This window comes from Lepisosteus oculatus, chromosome 15 (assembly GCF_040954835.1).
Source record: "Lepisosteus oculatus isolate fLepOcu1 chromosome 15, fLepOcu1.hap2, whole genome shotgun sequence".
In the NCBI taxonomy this organism is placed as follows: domain Eukaryota; kingdom Metazoa; phylum Chordata; class Actinopteri; order Semionotiformes; family Lepisosteidae; genus Lepisosteus; species Lepisosteus oculatus.
The window spans coordinates 4,400,536-4,419,185 of NC_090710.1; the positions used below are offsets into that span (position 1 = coordinate 4,400,536).

General features: G+C 42.9%; 1 protein-coding gene across 4 annotated transcripts in view; it reads left to right on the forward strand.

Annotated features, from left to right (window-relative positions):
* Positions 1-18,650, forward strand: part of LOC102687179 (cohesin subunit SA-2) — a 38,176-nt gene that overhangs the window by 5,411 nt on the left and 14,115 nt on the right. For 2 of the 4 annotated variants that reach the window (XM_069179092.1, XM_069179093.1), the window contains exons 4-23: positions 600-767; positions 910-1,006; positions 1,302-1,378; positions 2,038-2,109; positions 3,292-3,496; positions 3,955-4,106; positions 4,966-5,039; positions 6,377-6,500; positions 7,661-7,759; positions 9,293-9,372; positions 9,971-10,078; positions 10,768-10,885; positions 11,462-11,579; positions 12,048-12,151; positions 12,608-12,700; positions 12,810-12,899; positions 13,783-13,986; positions 17,075-17,151; positions 17,679-17,763; positions 17,862-17,942. In XM_069179092.1, coding sequence (XP_069035193.1) covers positions 600-767; positions 910-1,006; positions 1,302-1,378; positions 2,038-2,109; positions 3,292-3,496; positions 3,955-4,106; positions 4,966-5,039; positions 6,377-6,500; positions 7,661-7,759; positions 9,293-9,372; positions 9,971-10,078; positions 10,768-10,885; positions 11,462-11,579; positions 12,048-12,151; positions 12,608-12,700; positions 12,810-12,899; positions 13,783-13,986; positions 17,075-17,151; positions 17,679-17,763; positions 17,862-17,942 — 2,226 coding nt within the window. The remainder of the gene's footprint in view (positions 1-599; positions 768-909; positions 1,007-1,301; positions 1,379-2,037; positions 2,110-3,291; positions 3,497-3,954; positions 4,107-4,965; positions 5,040-6,376; positions 6,501-7,660; positions 7,760-9,292; positions 9,373-9,970; positions 10,079-10,767; positions 10,886-11,461; positions 11,580-12,047; positions 12,152-12,607; positions 12,701-12,809; positions 12,900-13,782; positions 13,987-17,074; positions 17,152-17,678; positions 17,764-17,861; positions 17,943-18,650) is intronic. The other 2 variants (XM_069179095.1, XM_069179094.1) reach the window with 2 other exon arrangements.

Here is an 18,650-nt window from a genome sequence, read left to right on the forward strand (position 1 = left end):
TATCGTATTCTCATTCCAGAAAATGTTGCGTTTCTTTTTTCCATCAGTATATATAAAGAATATTTGCACCTGATCTCTTCTGCTGTGCATTTGTATACAAAATCCTACAAGAAGTTTGTTGCACACTAGGAAGTAGACCTGCTACAGTATGTGTATTAAAACGATCAGCCACCAAGTTGGAGGTGGAAATATTTAGTTTTTCTCACAGCACCCTCTTGTGGTGTCATCGTCAGCCTTCAGGTCGAGATGAGGATAGGGATGGAAGGTGTGGTCCAGGTGTGGTCCGACTGTGGTACGAGTGTGTGTCTCAGCCCTGTTTTGTACACAGCATTTTTCCTCACTGTACTCTCTAATGGCTTTGTGTGAGCCTCTTTTTGTGCTGTCAATGACACCACCCGACTTGTGAGTGCGAAACGGTTGTGTGTTTGTGTGTGGGCGGGTAGTTGGGGCTGTCCTGTCCAGGGAGATGGATTAGCTATGCCGCCAGTCTCAAGCCCACCCCTATCCTACGTGAGTCTGGTGCCATCGCACCCCTCCCCCTTGCAGACGGGAGATCCTGACGGGTCCCGCGCCCTGCTGTACTGTGTTGTCGTGAGCAGAGGGCCAAGAGGAGGGCTCGGGAGGGGTCAGAGAATGCGAAGAGGAGGCGCCCCGAGGCTGGCTGTGGGAGCCAGGGGGGCGTGGACCGTGACCGCCACAAAAACGGGGATGACGTGGAGGCCGTCACGCTGTTCGAAGTGATCACCATGGGGAAGAGTGCCATGCAGGTACGCGCCTTCATTTTCGTCCACAGGCCAGCTCGTGAATCGAAATATGGGGCACAGGCGCCTGCCCCGTCAAAGCAGTGCGCTGCAGTGAAGGCTGCGAAGGCTCCTTGACTGACCTGTCTGTGCTATCTTTGTTTTGAAGTCAGTGGTGGACGACTGGATAGAGGCCTACCAGGCAGACCGAGATACAGCACTTCTGGATCTCATCAGCTTCTTCATCCAGTGCTCGGGATGCAAAGGCAATTTTTTTCTTGCATCCCTTTTCAAGTGGTGGCATAGAAAGACCATGTTTCTCCAACTCATGTGAAGCAGCCAGTTTGCTTGAGGTGTGCAACACAATGAAGGGTAGAATTTAAAAAAACTGTCTGAGCGTGATGCGTTTTTTGCCTGCACCTGCTCATGAGAACATCTACAGGTTAGAAAAGCCATATGAGAACTTCTGATTCCCATATTTCTGAAGCAGAATGTCAGCAAGCACTGGTGACTAGAGAAATTGGCGGTGTACTTCTGTGATCTCTGGATTTCTTGCTGCAGGTGTTGTCACAGCTGAAATGTTTCAGAACAAAGAGGACAACGAAGTCATGAACAAAATGGTGGAAGAGCTAGATGAGGTACGCGTTGTTTTACCAAAGATGAGGCATTGGGGTTTTTTCTTGTGCTTCACAGAAAGCCAAAATGGAAGTGAATCTTCTGATAAAAAGCATAACAGTTACTTAAAGAAACTTGCTCAGTTGAGTGCAGAAAATGCCAGGCTGAGAATGATAAATTACTCCCACCGCTAACTCCTGTACCTGTGGTTTTCAGATTGTGTGTGTGAATGTGAGGTGGTCCATTGCAAAAAAATAGTTAAAGTGCTCAGTAAGGCACAGCATTACAAAGCCTTCCAAATACATCCAGGATGAAGGAAATTCAGACTTCAAAAGGCCCATGACAAGAACGTAAATTCCTGGAGCACCACAAGGTTGTTTGGTTTTCCTATCCCCTGAGCTCTGTGTTCAGTAATTATAAATTTAATTTTAAATCAGAACAGTTTACTGCTTTTCCCATGACTTAGGCAGATGCTGATTTAATTAAAAGACCTATTAATCCTGTGTGGCCCTGCAAGAGTTGGGATACTTTTGGTAAACGAAAGAAAGGTGGAGGGCTTGACTGGACAAAATTGACTATATTAATTGAATACTGAGTTCTTTCTCTTAGCACTGCTATCTTTTTCTTAACTATGTTTTCAGATTTGAAGATTTATGCTTGTGATTCTTGTGTATTTTTAAAGGGATCTGGCTTACAGTACAAGAAGTTCCTGGCTTTTCCTTGGATCCTCACAGTGACATGGCCAATGGAATTGGTAAAATTATGGATTGTCAGCTGTTCATGGACTGTCCTTACCCTAAACATTTGTCCTTCCATTTACGCACTGCAGTCATTTTAAATGCAGTTTGGTTCTGCTTCTGAGAGACTGTTGCTAGACGAGCTGTCAAGATCCCTTGTATATCACCACCGGCAGATTGTGTTCTCCTGCTGACATTTAAGCATTTCTGATTTCATGAACAGCAATAATGAGACCAGTTTTAGCTTTCTCTTACTCTTACCCATGCTGTTTTTTTTTTTTTCAGTGGCTCTCACTTCCATAGGAACAGAAGCCAGACATGTTAAATTGATCATCCTTGTTACAGATGCAGTGTATTACAAGTGCAGCCAAATGTCAAGTACCTGCATACTGCATCCAACCCAAACACAGCAGTATCTGGTGTTGTGGTCACATGCACCTTGAGGCAGTCTGGAGATAATTCCTCTATTTTTTATTGTTGCAGATGTCCTTAGAAAAAAAAACAACACTTGAAGTTGCTCTTAGGAGTTTTTCTTAGAGTTCATATTTACTAGATGTTGTTAACATTGAAATCACATGTTTTGAGCTTGACGATTAGAAGTGGTTAAAGCTTACTCTTGCATTGCAAGGTGAGATCAGAGGAAAAGACTGGTTAAGCACAGAGCAATCTTGGTAATACACAGAATAAAAAGGTACAAGTACAGCAGATTATCCTCATGGTATTGTAGGTAAACCACCATAAAACTGAAAAGAAGTAGATTTAATGTGGTATACTTTGTTAACGTACGAGATAAAATCTGTGCGATTTTTTGAACACTCCCACACATCACATTAATTCTATCCATCCACTTTCTAACCACTTCACCCATGGGGGAACCAGAGCCTATCCAGGCAAACCACAGGTGCACAGCAGCACAGACCCTGAGCAGGAAAGCACACACACAGCCAGGTCCTACTTACAAGCCAATTTACCTAACAGCACGTCTGTGAATTGTGGGAGGCAACTGGAGCACCAGAAACAAACCCACACGAACCTAGAGAGAGCATACAAACTCCACACAGTCACCAACCCAGGGCAGCAAGCGCTGTGAGACAGCATTGGCAACCACTGCGCCACCATGCCAGTCTATATTAATAGATCTTTCTTCAGAAATGGAGAAATTTAGTTTAATACCCTTAACTCTCCCTCTGCTTTTTCAGGACAGTGGTGATTACCCCCTCACAATGCCTGGGCCCTACTGGAAGAAGTTCAGATCCAATTTCTGTGAGTTTGTCGAAGTGCTGGTTTCTCAGTGTCAGTACAACGTCATCTTTGACAGCTACCTGATGGACACAGTCATCTCCCTGCTGACTGAGCTGTCTGACTCGGGAGTCCGAGCCTTTAGACACACCTGTACACTGGCTGGTAAGAAAGAGAGCAGTCCCGGGGGTCAGAACATATCGATGTGAAGGGGGTCCTTAATGCATGCAGGTGAACTGTTGAATTAAAGTTCCTTTTTTATCTGTGCCCGTACAAACATTGGCAACCAGTTAAATACATTCATCAAAATTAATTTTTTATGGATACTGTTATCATGTGACAATGCATAGCCCCACAGCTCTGACAGTAGGGAAATCCACTTAAAATGTAGTTTCAGATACTTTAAAACAGTAAGTGACTTGGATAACTAAATTTCTACACACGTAAGCACTAAAACTCATTTTACTGAGGCAAGAGGACATGAAGGACGAAAAGGGAATCCTCTAACTCCTGTCAAATTTGGCTAGAGATGAGGTAACTCACCTGCATTGAGCTGCTCACACATTTCTCAGTGGGCCTGCAGTCTGTGGAGGTAACTGTGGAGTGTTGCTCTTGTTCTTCAGCTGTGAAGCTCCTGACTGCCCTGGCTGGCGTGGCTCTGAACCTGGGTGTTAACATAGACAACTCTCAGAGGCTGTATGAAGTGGAGAAGGTCAAGGCCCCCTCCAAACGTGCAAGCCCCAGAGTGGAAAAGCTAGAAAAGAAAATCGATGAGGTATTGCAACAGATGAAAAGTGTCATCGGGTTTTGCCATTAGGAACAAAAGCAAAAAAAAGTGCAAAAAATAAACGTGGTCAGAAAGAGACAAAAACAGGTTCCATTTTTTCCACTTAATTTAAGTATAGTGAAACTGAAACTGAAATTCTAACACTTTTTCTAAGAAGCTAAGTTAACGGCAGGGATTAAACAAATCAGAATATTTTTTCCCTTATTAATAGAGATATTAGTGAATCTAATATTTTTATATTAATGTAGTGAATGAGCTAAAATTGAAAACTAAACTTGTTTTCCAGATTTATGAGCAATACTGTATATAAGCTAATTTATCAATCTGTCTGTGTGTAGTATTAATTCATGGCTGTCAACAGTTGAAACTGTTTGACTTTTTTTAGTCAAGAAGAACCTTGTTTGACTTCAGGTCTTCCTTCCTGCCTTCATATCTGACTTGAAGACTCCAGCATGGAGTCAAATCTGTTTTTGGAGTTGCTGTATAGTTTTATTATGAAATGGTTTGCATTATTGGATTCATTTATTTTAAACATTTATTAACAACAGTAATGCACAGTAACACACAAGTTTTTTTATCTTGTGTTAATGGACACTTCTTCTTCATTAGGAAACAGTATACTCTGTGGTAAAGACAAATTTTGGCACTGCCCGAGCCTTTCTAACATCGAACCTGCTAAAGCTTTGAAGGCCTTTATTGCTCATGGGTCTGACTCCCTCTTCTCTAAGGGCTGAACGCGTCTGACAATTTAACCACTACAAAGGCGGTTTGATTTTTTTTCTTTCCACTAAGCAGCTGTAGTAAACCTCTTGTATGTGGAGTAAAATGTTTTTGGCTTCTTTTATAGTTGCAAGACAGAAGACAAGAAATAGAAAATATGATGGATGCCATTTTTAAAGGAGTGTTTCTGAAGAGATACCGGTAAGATGTTTTATTTTGAAATACCATCGATAAGAATGCTTCTTTTATTGGCCTGCTGTGTCAGGGCTGCACTTTTCACTTTTATCCAGTGCTGAAAATGTGCCTGGAGAGTTGTTGTTGTACCCACTCATTTTGGAGTCTTCAACTATAATCCTCACGACTACACACATGGGAGAATGAGGAAATGCAGGCAGACTCCACCTTCCACCTAGCTTCGAGCCAATCATCTTTGAACACATCACAGGCAGCACCGCCTAGTGCTAGATTTCACCGCTGATTGGAGGAGAGCTGCGTCTGTCACTGGCACTGAAGCCCTGCATGCACCCAGGAGGCCACAGGGGTCTCTGTGTCACTGAGAGCCAAAAGTTCCCCTGTTGACTAACTCCTTCCCAGCTTCAGCAGCACTCAGTCAATTGTACACAACTGGTGCGGGATCTAGTTGCAGTTGGCTCGAACCCCTGACATCAGAACTCAGTGTGCACTTGTAATATAATTATGTTCTCATTTGTCATAACATGAAAAATGTACACCTTTTCTGAACCGGAACCACGTTGTTATGAATAATCAAGCTGCCCACAACCAATCTTTTTGTTCCCCTGTCGTTGAATAAATGTAGACTACCTGCAAATAACATTGAGAATTTATGTTTATTATTATGCAGCAGTTAATGCACCACCTTTCTTCCTCAGTTTATTCATTCTCATTCTATATATCCATTCTCAAGGACCCCAGTCATCCCAGTCACAAACTGTTTTCCCTCCTACCGTCCGGTAAACGGTACCAAAGCATTCGGTCCAACAGACTACGGAACAGCTTCTACCTCCAGGCAATAAGACTGCTAAATAGCCAACCTGCAGCTCCTTTAGCAAATCACCTGTAATGGCTACATGGACACACAGTTTTCACTGTCTTCAGCATAACCGCACTACTTGTATATATTGCACACACCATGGACACACAGCAGCTCTACTCATATTGAGTTTTATTCAATTTCTATTACATCTATTATTATGTAACCTTATTTTCACAACCTCAATTTTGTGATTTTTGTGTTTTTGTGATTTTTATGATTTCTGTGATTCTTGTGCTTTTTGTGAGCTCGCGGAACAGACATTTCATTGCCAGCAACTACTGCTGCATGCTGTATTGTTGTGCATTTGATAATTCAACTTTGATTTGATATACAGTATTTCAAATGATTGCAGTTCTAAAATTTAACTAGATGCACGGGAGCGCAATGTTTAGTTCTCCTGATTTATCTCTGTTCAAACATGATCTTTGCTTCATCTTTGGTCTCTTGATTCTACCCCCCCCCCTTTCTCCTTGGAAACTACCAGCGATGTGATTCCTGAAATCAGAGCGATCTGCATGGAAGAGCTCTGCCTCTGGATGAGGTTGTACAGCCAGGTGTTTTTGAACGACAGCTACTTGAAATACATCGGATGGATGCTGCACGATAAGGTTTGTGGAGGGAGGAAAAACACATGCATTTCTTTTCCTTGGCAGCAAAACTATTATATTGTGGATTTTAGACTATTTTAACTTCTACAAGGCTGCCTGGGTATAAGGAAGTTCCTTGCTTTGCAGAATGTGGACATTTGTTTCCCGCTTCAGGGCTCAATTTTGGCTTTAACTGAGCATGTGTAGCAAGTAACCTTTGGTTATTAAGAGGGCTCTGTGAGTGACAGCAAGCCCTCAAGCAACCATGTTGCCAAGGACTCATGCCACTCTGTCACACGTGAATGCCCCAGTTATTAATGGTATTATATTCTTGTCAGTACACTATTAATAAATCGTGGCCCCAGGGTGCGGTATGTACTGTCTACACGTTTTCATTGTTTAGGAAAAGGACAGGAAGCAGCATTTATGCACTTCCTGCATTTAGAAACCACAGGAAACTTTTCAAACGCTTTTGAGCAGACGTGAGACGTGGAAACTTTTTGTTAGGCAAGGGAGTTTAAAGAACGCAGGGGGCTGAGGCTCGATCCAGGTGTGTGGAATCTCTCTTGCCTTCTGGATTTAGGCATCACAGACCAGCTGAAGAAGAATTTCAGGCTTGGAATTCTTGCCATATCGCGTGATCTTGATCACTCTGTGAGAAGTTGCCCTTTGTAAGAGAATCGCTTCTTGCAAATACTTTTTTCTTTCTAATTAGGATGGAAAATCGGCTGTGTTTCTTTCAAAGCCACACCTTCCGACATGCAGGTTTAAAATATTTAATGGTAGCTCCTGTTACTGCAGGGCACTGGCCTTAAAGTAATAACATATAGGAATCCTCTGTAGTTTTGTTGCATCTACCCGCCAATGTTCATGAAAGACCTTACGGTTGTCAAAAAACAAACAGATTTTTTTGTTAATTTTCATGTCTTCTTTAAACAAAGATAATCTTACGGTTGCTTAAGGTTTACAACACCTTTTGTTGTTTTGGTTACGTTATTGTCATATCAAATTTAAATCCATATTAAATGATTAACAGAAAACACAAGATGAGAAGTAAGGAATGAGCCTTTAACTGGATTGAAAGAGAGCTCTGTTAAGTTAAGATCAGCGTGCTTGCTTGAGGTGTTAGATTAGCAGCCTCCATTGACCAGCGTCTTCCTCAATCTCATTTCTCATTCCAGCAACCGGAAGTCCGTTTAAAGTGCGTGCTGGGATTGCAGGGGCTTTATGGAGATGATGCCCTTGTTTCAAAGCTGGACCTCTTCACCAGTCGTTTTAAGGTAATTGTCTTTTTCTTAATTGTTTTCTGTACCTGCCTTTCTGTGGTACCGCTGCAGGCAACTAGGATTTCATACCATGTGATCTTGTTAACTCTGGGATTCGGAAAACATTTATTCAGTTTAACAGGCTCCAAGTGGCAAGCAGTTTCCTTCAGCAGAAATACATTTAGTCATTTTGGCGTTGGTAAGATTGTGTCTGTGTTGATGCTAGTGTACAGGTGGTTGACCCATTACTAGTGAATTAATGAATGTCAGCTTGTTAGAGGCTTCCTTAGGTTTGCCTCAGGCTGTGTAACCCCACCGTTCGGTCATTATGCAGAGGGATTGAAAGGCCCCCTTGCATTTCATTACAGAAATAAGAGTGCCTGAAGCAGAGAATAGATTGGGACACTCTTGCTAGAATAAACATGGAGAAACAGTACATGACTGTGAATCTGCGGTTTTTAAAGAGAAGATGTCTCGCCGTGCCAGGTTTAGAAAGTTTGCCAGCTCTTTAAGGCCATAAACAGGTTTGTGGAAGACTGGCTCTCGTAAGCCATGTGTTTGAAAAGGCCATTTGCCTTCTGAACCGACCCAGGCAATTGCATAGCAGGAAGCCGGTGTCTGTTACAGTTCCTGATGTTGATGGCGGTGGAGAAGGCTGTTGTTTCTATCACAGATGTGGAAGTACAGTATGAAAGCCAGGGCAGGTCAGATGAGTTTTGGGGGTATTCATTATAACATGATGGGGCACATTTTGCTACACCGAAAGCATAGCTACCGCACACTGATTTTTTGAGGGCGGTGGTATATCATCTTATTTTTCAGTTTGAACTTTTATTGCTGTTGCTCACTGGTATGTTCTGCTTATCATTTTTCAAATGAAATTGGCCGGGAAAATTTACATCAGCACCTCTCTCAGTACTGAGGTTTGTAAACTGATCAGTTTCTCTCCATCCATCCATTTTCTAATCACTTCATTCATTTCAGTGTTGGGGGGGAATCTGAGCCTATCCTGGCAAGCAATAGGGTGCCAGTCCATCTCAGAGTAGACACAGACACACAAACACACTCACCAGGACCAGTTTTTCTCAGAAGCCAGTTAACCTACCTTTACATCTTTGAGCTGTGGGAGGAAACTGTGCAAACAAGGAGATGACACACAAACTCCACACAGATAGCACCTCAGGTCCTGAATTGAGCCAAAGGCCACAGCACTGTGAGGCAGCAATGCTAACCACTGCACCAACGTGCCACCCTGAACCATAACTACTAAACTTTAAGATCGTTTAAGATAAACAAGTCAGGTTGAAAGTGCTACAATGTGATCTGATGAAACAAAGCATTTCCCCATTTGGACTGCCGTTGTGTTCAGCAGTAGGAAATTGGAATTTGCATTATCCTTTACATTGCAGCATTAAAACAGAGAGAAGACAGAGTGAAAGATAAAACATCTTTAGAGCCGAGGTTGCTTTAGGGGTTTGCTTTATGAAGATTAGATTCATACTTAAGCCTGTCTCTTTCTTTATGTGACCACTGTGATTTTCCTTGCAGGACAGAATAAGTTCCATGACTCTGGACAAAGACCATGAAGTAGCTGTATGTGCCATGAAGTTGCTCACCATCATATCACAGTGAGTTGGCACTCCTGTCGTGGTTGTTTTTGTCTCCTAGCAGTCCATTTCAGCCAACTCCCTCTGGCTGTCTTACATCACACATTTCTCATCCACTCACAACCTCTGCAGCAGGAGGGCCATCAACATGGAGTGGATCAAAATCCGCTTCGGAGCCCGGAGCCGAACCATGTCCCTGCAGATCTGAATCCTGCATCTGTCAGAGAGTTTAATCACCAGCCAGGCATCCGACAGGACATTAATGGTGGAATGCTCTTGTCAATACTATCATCACTTACATTTTTCTGTGTTTTTTAAGTAATAGGAAGAAGGATCAAATATAGCATATCTTATCTGAAAGGGTTTCGAATAATGCCAGCTCAAAACATGATGGTTTGACTCGATTTGCCTCGGTTTCCTCGTTCTCCCGTCCTGTGGTATTTACTTTTGTAATCTGGGACGTTACCATATTCACCCTTTTTCATTCTTAAGAAACATTAAACTTCTGTTGGGCTGCTTAGGAACTGACCTTTTGGTGCACCAATTACAGGTGAACATTGATATATTTTCATCTAACCTTCTCTGTGGATAAACTCACATGTGAAGCTCTTTCTTTCAGGACCTGTGAAGATGTTCTGACTGCTGAAGACTGTAAACACATGTTCCAGTTTGTTTATGCCTCTTACAGGCCCCTTGCTTCTGCTGCGGGAGAGTTTGTGTATGAGAAGTAAGTTGACAAAAATATAGTCTCTGCATAGAGCCGAGTCTGATCCCCCAGGGTTTGCAACATGCTAAACAGGTGCATTGCTTGTGTGCGCGCAGTGACATTTCCAGTTAAAGTCCCAACAAAGCATAAGGACCGATCTCCAAAGAAGCAGCAGGAAAAGATATCATTTTATTGAACAGCTTTGCAGATTCTGCTTGTGCTTTTGTCAGATTGTCGTTAACTTAAGGACATAAGAAAAGTTGCGTACAACAGGAGATCATTTGGCCCATTTTCTCTAATGATAGTAGTTAATTGATCCAATGATCCCATCCCGCTCTTTCTTGAAGGAAATCAGGGTACCAGCTTTGACTACCTGGCTGTGTAGCTTTTTTCAGACTCCCAATTGGTTGTGTTTGTAGTATTGAGATGTAAAAAAACTCTCCGTCTCCTGTTCAGCTGTTGAGGTGCATTTTAAATGTAGTAGGTGTTTGTTTCTATTACAGTGATTCTCTCATGAGGGTGTGTGGGCGATGGATTGAGGCTGGCTTTTTCAAATATGTAGACACATGTTGCGGCGTTGCAGTTGGTGTGAAAAGACCTCATTAGGAAGCTCAAACAGGAATTTTACAAGTCGGATGTTGCACGGTACTGCGTAATGGAGGGAATTGCTGGGAACCGATCTGCCAGGATCTCATTTTCTTTCTCCTCAGGCTGCTCAGTTCCCCTGAGCCACTGGAGAAGGCAGAAGGAGTCTTGGAAAAGAAAGGGCAGTGCAGTCTGACCGCATCCAGAATGAGAACTCTGATCCACTTCTTCCAGGAGGGCGGGGTGAGAAATTCGGCTTCCGCCTTGCTGTCGTGTTAACGGCCCTGACTGCATTCTGTCCTGCAACATGCGAGTCCTCTAATTACATTCCAGGACACGTCCAGGGCGACCCTTTTCCTTTCAGAAAGAGATGCCTCCCATTGAAAGAGCTGTGCTGTAAATGTGAGGCTTGTGACATTTAGGAACATCCTCAGGGGGCATTTCCGTGTAATTCTCAATAACTGTAACGGCTATTGAATTCCTTTTGGATTTCAGTTGAGACAGTGCTGCAGATCTGCAGATGATCCGCTTCCCACCTGTTTGAAGTGAAATGAACCACTTTGAGCAAGACAGCAGCTCACTTTAGATTGTTCCCTGTTACTGTTCGTGCTTGACAGGCCGACGGTTTCATCCAGGGTGACTTACAGTCGACGAAAGCAGTCTGTCCCATCGAATATCAATTTCATGTGCAGTAAAGAACAGGAAGTAGTGAACTTAAATGAGGCTGCTGTAAGTGGGATTTTAACTTCTCCTGCTGCTGGTGCTGTTTGCTATGCACAAGTCTATGTGAGAGAACTGACCTGTGGAGTTGGCTTGTAGGTTCATCAGCACGTGGCCTACCTGGTGGACAGCCTGTGGGACTCTGCGGCCTCTCTGCTGAAGGACTGGGACTCCCTCACCGCGTTGCTGCTAGAGGAAATGCCCGCAGAGGGGGAAGGTGAGAAGGGGAGTTTAAGATTCACCCCCAAGGGAAAGCAAGGGGGGCTGGGATAGCCCCCCGCTGAGCGGGGCGGTGGCACTGTGGCTAAGGATCTGCGCCTGTGGCTGGTCGCGGGTTCAAATTCCTCGGCCTGCAGGCCTCAGCCCGTTGGGCCCCTGAGCAAGGGCCTGAAACCAACTGCTCCTGGGGCGCTGTATAAGCAGCTGACCCTGTGCTCTGTGTGGCTATGTGTTTAATGGAGAGCAAGCAGGGGTATGCGAAAAGACAAATTCCTAATGCAATAAATTGTACTGGGCTTATAAAGTGATCTTATCTTATAGGGTTGGGTGACGTAGCTATGTGGCTGATCTGTCCTGTGTGTTGCTGCCTGTAGGTTTAAGCAGCTCTCAGGAAAGCACGGTCATCGAGATCCTGTTGGGTGAAGTAGCTATGTGGCTGATCTGTCCTGTGTGTTGCTGCCTGTAGGTTTAAGTAGCTCTCAGGAAAGCACGGTCATCGAGATCCTGTTGGCGTCTGTCCGCCAGGCTGCAGAAGGACCCCCCGTGGCTGGGAGAGGCTCAGGCAAGAAGGTCAGGATCGTTCACGCAGCACAGATGCGAAGAAAAGACGGATATCAAAGATCCACTAACTAGAATTGCCCAACCAGATCATCAATTAATTTAAGTGTAGTCTTTTCTCAGTAAACATTCACACTATTTCCATATATCACGGACCTAAAATAAACGGAACCACCTAAGAATGTAAGTAAGAATGTTTTGCTTTGCTTTAACACTCACTCATAGGTTTTGTATAATAAGCCGAATAGCTTAAGGAAAGTAACACTTTTCTTGTATCTCAGCAAGATACACTTTTCTTTCCTTGTATCTCAATGAGTTCTTTACCTCCTGTTATACAGGCAATTTCTTTTATATGGAGTCTTAAAAAGACTTGTCTTTTCTTCCCTTTTTGTGTGGGTAGGGCAGGAAAGGCACAAGCCTACAGAAATTATATTCAGTTACGTTTCACTATGGCTGCGTTTGTCCCAGGTTATCACTGCCAAAGAAAGGAAGAGCCAGATGGATGACTGCATTAGACTCACTGAGCATTTCATTGTGGTACTTCCTGCACTTTTAGCTAAGGTACTGAGCCTTCCCTTTGATGAATCCCTCACTTCCATCACTTTAATGTTGTCTGCATAGCTTGGTTGTGATCATGCATCTGTTAATTCCATTTGCCTTATTTTCACAGTATGCAGATCAGATGGAAAAGGTGACATGCTTCCTTAAAATACCTCAGTATTTCCAGGTGGATGCCTGCAGTTCTGAACATTTTGAAAAGGTAGGCTTCCTTTTCAGTCTCCTCTTGCTGTGAACATCCCTCGGTCTTATCCTTATTTAGTCAATTTTAATGGCAGCCTTGTCCGTTCAGGTCATTGCAGTGACTGAAATTAATTTGTTCTTGTTGAAATCAGTAATCCCGAGCTGAGGTACCCTCAACATAGAAAACCTCTCATAATGAGAATTTCGGAGAAGGCAGGCAAGGACGGACAAAGGCATTGTAGAGGCTGCACAGTGTTCCTACCAGGGGCAAAGCTACTCTTTAGTCATGCATGATGTGATCACAAGTGTCTTCTTTGTTCTTGAGTGGTTTCAAGGCCAGAGCCATGAGGACAGAATCTAATTCTGGAACACCTGGATTAAGAATGTAAAATTCATAGGAACTCGGAGAGTTATTAAGAGCTCACAGGAGTGTCCTAAATGCTTAAACCTACAGCTGAATCATTTCAGAATGAGACCAGTAAGACATTTTTTCTTCCCCACAATCAGCCATCCATCAGTTTTCTAACTGCTTTATCCAATACAGGGTGACAGGAGAGCCGGAGTCTATCCCAGCAAGCAAAGGGCACAAGGCAGGATACACCCTGGACGGGACGCCAGTCCATCACAGGGCACACACAGACACACACTCACACCAGGGCCAGTTATTTCACAAGCCAAATATCTTATCAGCATGTTTTTAGACTGTGGGAGGAAACTGGTGCACCCAGAGGAAATCCACACAAACATGGGGAGAACGTCTGAACTCCGCCCAGATATGGTCCGGCATTAAACTCGGGGCCTCAGCGCTGCGAGGCAGCAAGGCTAACCGCTGAGCCACTAGGCGCCCATCCTCACAGTCTCCTCCCGAGTAATCGTGCCAGGGCCGGGTGCTTGTGTTGCAGTACCTGCCAGCCCTGCTGAGGGAGATGAGCGGTGTCCTGGGGCGGCCGGCGGACTCGGGGGCTCTGGAGGCCTGCTCCCGGACATTCCAGACCCTCTGCTGCGAGGACGCGGCTGCTCGCCACCTCGCCATCAGTTCCAGGGACCAGCTCGTGGACCAGTGGGTGGATGACCTCAACCAGCTGCTGCGAGACCTACAGGAGGGGGTAACGGTGTTCAGGTTTTTAATAGCGGTTTTCATTTTGGATTATTTTCATGCTCAGTAATATACCTAACTGTCTCTCTGCAGTATTTTGACTTGTAAAGTATTTGACTTTCAGTCAATTCTCTCTGTGACTGGCATTTGTATATCTGTTAGTCTGCGTTGCGGTAGGGGCTCAATATTTGTGAGTGTTCGTTGCAGACAACTGTCTCGACTAACCAGCTTTCCATATAACCACGTCCACCCCTATATCATTGCATGGTGTACTACAGTATGCAGTGTCGTCCAGAATTATTGGCACCCTTGGTAAAGATGGGCAAAAATGGCTAGGAAAAAATATCTTTGTCGTTTATCAGCTTGATCTTAAACTGGAAATACGAGAGAAATTTAACCTTTCAGTGAGGTAAAATTATTCAAAGAAAAAAAATCCTTATAAAAATATTAAACATTTTATAATTAAATAAACAATTATTGGCACCCCTGCATTAAGTGCTTTGTGCACCCTCCCTTTGCCAAGATCAGATCAGATCACTATATTGTCCATATACAATTTCTTGCATTAGGAATTTGTCTTTTTTGCATACCCCAGCTTGCTTTTGAGAGCATGCTGGGGTATGCTGAGAGACAGTGAAAGACAATGAGAGAAGCTTGGGGTCAGAGCGCAGGGTCAGCCATTGTACAGCACCCCTGGAGCAGCTGGGGTTAAGGGCCTTGCTCAGGGGCCCAACAGAGTAGGATTCCTCTGCCGACCGCGGGATTTGAACCGGCAACCTTCCAGCCACAGCCACAGATCCGCCCAAGATAACAGCACTGAGTCTTCTCTTATAATGCTGGATGAGGTAGGAGAACACATATAAAGGGACCTGAGACCATTCCTCCATACAAGATCTCTCCAGATCATTCAGAGTCCTTGGTCCTTGCTTGCGGACTCTCCTCTTCAGCTCACCCACCAGGTTTTCAAACGGGCTTAGGTCAGGGGACTGGAATGGCAACTGCAAAAGCTTGATTCTGTGATCAGTGAACCATTTGGAGAATCATTGTCCTGCTGAAAGATCCAACCATGACCCAGTCTTAGCCTCCTGTCAGATGCATCCAGATTTTGATCTAAAATCCCTTGGTATTTGATGGAGTCCATGATGCCATGTATCCTAACAAGATTCCCAGGGCTTTTGGTACATAAACAGCTCCGCAACATCACAGATCCACCACCATACTTCACAGTGGGGATAAGGTTCTTTTCTGCATTACCTTGACTCTTTTGATGCCAGACCCACCTCTGGTGTTTGTTGCCAAAAAACTCTATTTTTGTCTCATCTGACCATAGAACCTGGTTCCAATCAAAGTTCCAGTGATATTTAGCGAACTCCAGGCGATTACATTTGTGGTTTGACGACAACAGAGGCTTTCTTCTGGCAAGCCTTCCAAATAGTTTGTTGGCATGGAGGTGGCATCTAATTGTAGTTTTGGAGACTTGGTGACCCCAGGATGCAACCAACTCCTGCAATTGTCCAACTGTGATCCTTGGAGAAAGTTTTGCCTCTCAAACCATCTTCCTCACTGTGAGTGGGGGAAAATACACTTGCGTCCTCTTCCAGGCAGGTTCATCAGAGTTCCAGTTGTTTGAAACCTCTTAATTATTGCCCTAATAGTGGAGATGGGTATTTTCAGGTGTGAAGCTATTTTTTATAGCCATTGCCTGATTTATGAAGGCCAACAACCTTTTGCTTCATTTCATTTTTGTTTTCTCTGATCTTCTCCATGTTGATGGATGACTTAGGGTGTTTGGCCTGCATGTTACCTCATATTTATACCCCAGTGAAACAGGAAGTCATGGACGACCACTTAAGAGTTCCTAAAGACTCAGGTGTGCTTTAAAAAATGTGAAATATGAATGGGAATGTATGTCAATTCGATTTCGTTCATAGGAATTTCTAAGGGTGCCAATAATTGTGACGTGTTTTTGAGAAAAATGTTTGTTTTCAGTGTAAGATCAAGCTGATAAACAACAAAGACATTTTCTCATAGCCTTTTTTGCTTGTCAATAATTCTGGAGGGCACTGTATATGTGTGTGTGTTTAAAAGACATAAGTAACCCTCCCTTATATGACAGTTAAGGTAATAATGCATTGGCTTTAAGTTAGTTAAAATTAAAGACTAAAATAAAATAAAATAAATAAATCAGCTAAAATAAACAAGTGTTAGGTGTTTACTGGTCCAAACCAAAAATCAGAGCCTTGAAAGAGGGAGTTCACCAGAGTCCACTGTCTCAACACAAATTCTAAAGCAGACGCAGCTGCTTACGTACACCATTTTGTATCACATACGGTAAGACACAAAATGCGATTCATTCTAACAGTGGTTTTTACTATTCATGCTATAGATATCTCTGGAACCCAGTCAAGTGTATCCTGTTCTCTATATCACTGTCTCATTCCTTTTCTCTGTTTATTTTGTGCTCCTTGGTAGTTTTCTCATTATTGTTAGTGTGATAAGCTTCTGTGAATTCAACATAAGGTGTTCAGTCTGCATAGCCTGAGCCTAGTTACTCTTATAGTAATAAGCTAAAATAAACAACATAAAGCTCACTCAATTCTCATCTGTTGTGCAACTAATTTGAAAGTGGGGTGTGCTTAACAACCTACCGCTCGGTTTCATCCCTCTCTGCTCTTCTTCCATCCAACACCTCATCAGCCAGATGGATCACAAATAAGCATATGCGTGAATTTTAAATTCGCAGCTGTCGAAACTCTAACGTATATGTAGTGATGCCTTTATGAGGCATCTTCTTCGGATCTCTAGTATTGTCCTGGAAATAGTCCATTATCTTTTAAAATACTTCATGTTTTGACATAGAAAATATAAAAAGACATTAAAAACATGCCTTTCAATAGTCCTCTCTCTATTATGGATCTTGGCACAGTAGTTTGTAGAATGTCACACTTATGTTTTTAAAAAAGGGCATGGATGAAACCTGAGCACTGATGCATGGGAAAGTCCATCGTTATTGTATATTAGTCCTTAACTGTTTGCAGGGTCTTTGAGGGAAAACCTAAGCAAAAGAAAGTGATTTTCTAATCTTCTCTTTCTTCCAGGGTGGGACCCCAGCTGTAGATGAAGAAAGAGCAAACAAGATTTTATTTTTGCTCAAGAGAGTCACGGCTTTTCACAAGTATGACTTTCTCTACCTTAGCGTGTGCCTCCCCACAAGCATGATGGTTTGGCAGGGAAGCACAGATATGTTAGCCCTGTTGCACCGAATTCTTTGTTTCTCATCGGTGGTCTACAAGCTAGCTGTGAAGGACAACCTGACATTTACATACGTAACATAAAATGTATTTCATTTGTTAGATGAGTCCATGTGAATGATAAGAAATGAAAAATTCTCATTTTCTAAAATTTCCATTACTGATGAAAACATCTTTTGTCCTGGCAAAAATAATCCACATTTAGCAACACTTGTGTGAATCTGTTAAATAGGCTGAAAACTTGTTTCTGTTTTTGCAAACATATTTGAATTTTACCTGACAAGCAAGCTAGATGTAACGCAGAAAGTTGGCTTTTTCTCAGAGATTACAGCTGATGTAAGACATCTGTCTTTACATAAAAGCATTCTCTGATCTAGAAAGTCGTATAACTGATCGATTGCAATTTGGCACCATTTCAGTGTTTTTTTTTGTTATGTTTTCTAAATGGCAGTGCTCATGACCTGTCAAAGTGGAGAATGTATGACACCATTTCAAGACTACTTACTGCTGAGGTCCAGCAAGGAGTCCCTCATGAGGTGCACAAGCAGTAGCTATTATCCTACCTACAGTACTGTGCATGTGCTTTAGTGTCAAGTGCACGGATGATTGTAACTATGTATGTACTTTTCAACAGGTAATTGTCCATGCTTTACAGTGTGCGTGCTACGCTGTTCTCTGGCAGCTGAACACAAGCTGTGGAGGTGTGTCTTCCAGGGTACGTAATCGTGAAAGTCTTTATAGTCTTCATACTCCAGTCCGAAGTGCATTTAAATCATGTGTTGCCTTCGGTCTGCTAACCCCGGGCATTCGCTGGGGTCCCTCTTGTCCTGCGTACACCTTACCAGACGGTTTTATTCCATCCTTGAACTCCTTCCTCCATTGAATCCTTAATTGGCAAAGGTTCCAATCAAACCTATTATCAATTCAGTTTCAAGACCTGCTGTGTTACTGTCTACCTTTCGGTATTTAATCAAAACTCCTCTCTTTAGACCAGTAGGGTCGCATTAAGTTGCTCAAGGGTCTAGCATTTCTCGTTCCACTCATTTTTTCAGTCACAACCATGATCTGGTTATTTAAAAAGGTGCATAATTGTAACACTAAAACTTTACGGAAATCAATTTCTTTTATATTCAACTGTAACGTATGTTAAGAACAATCGTATCTATGTCTAATTTGGAAAATAACAAGGTTAATTGTTTAGTTGATTTCTCAGGTTAGAATTAAAACCAAACAAAAGCCTTAAGTGTGCTTTGCAGAGGATGGAATTTTTAAATTCCAACTTTTACTGAAACAACAGTGCCTGCAAACAAAAAAATAAGTAAGTTCAAAGATCAGATCTTTCATTTAGTCCCAGTGACCTCTAGGCCTTTAATAAGAAAAAACAAATACTGGAGCAAAAATGAATTTGAAAAAATTAAGGGAA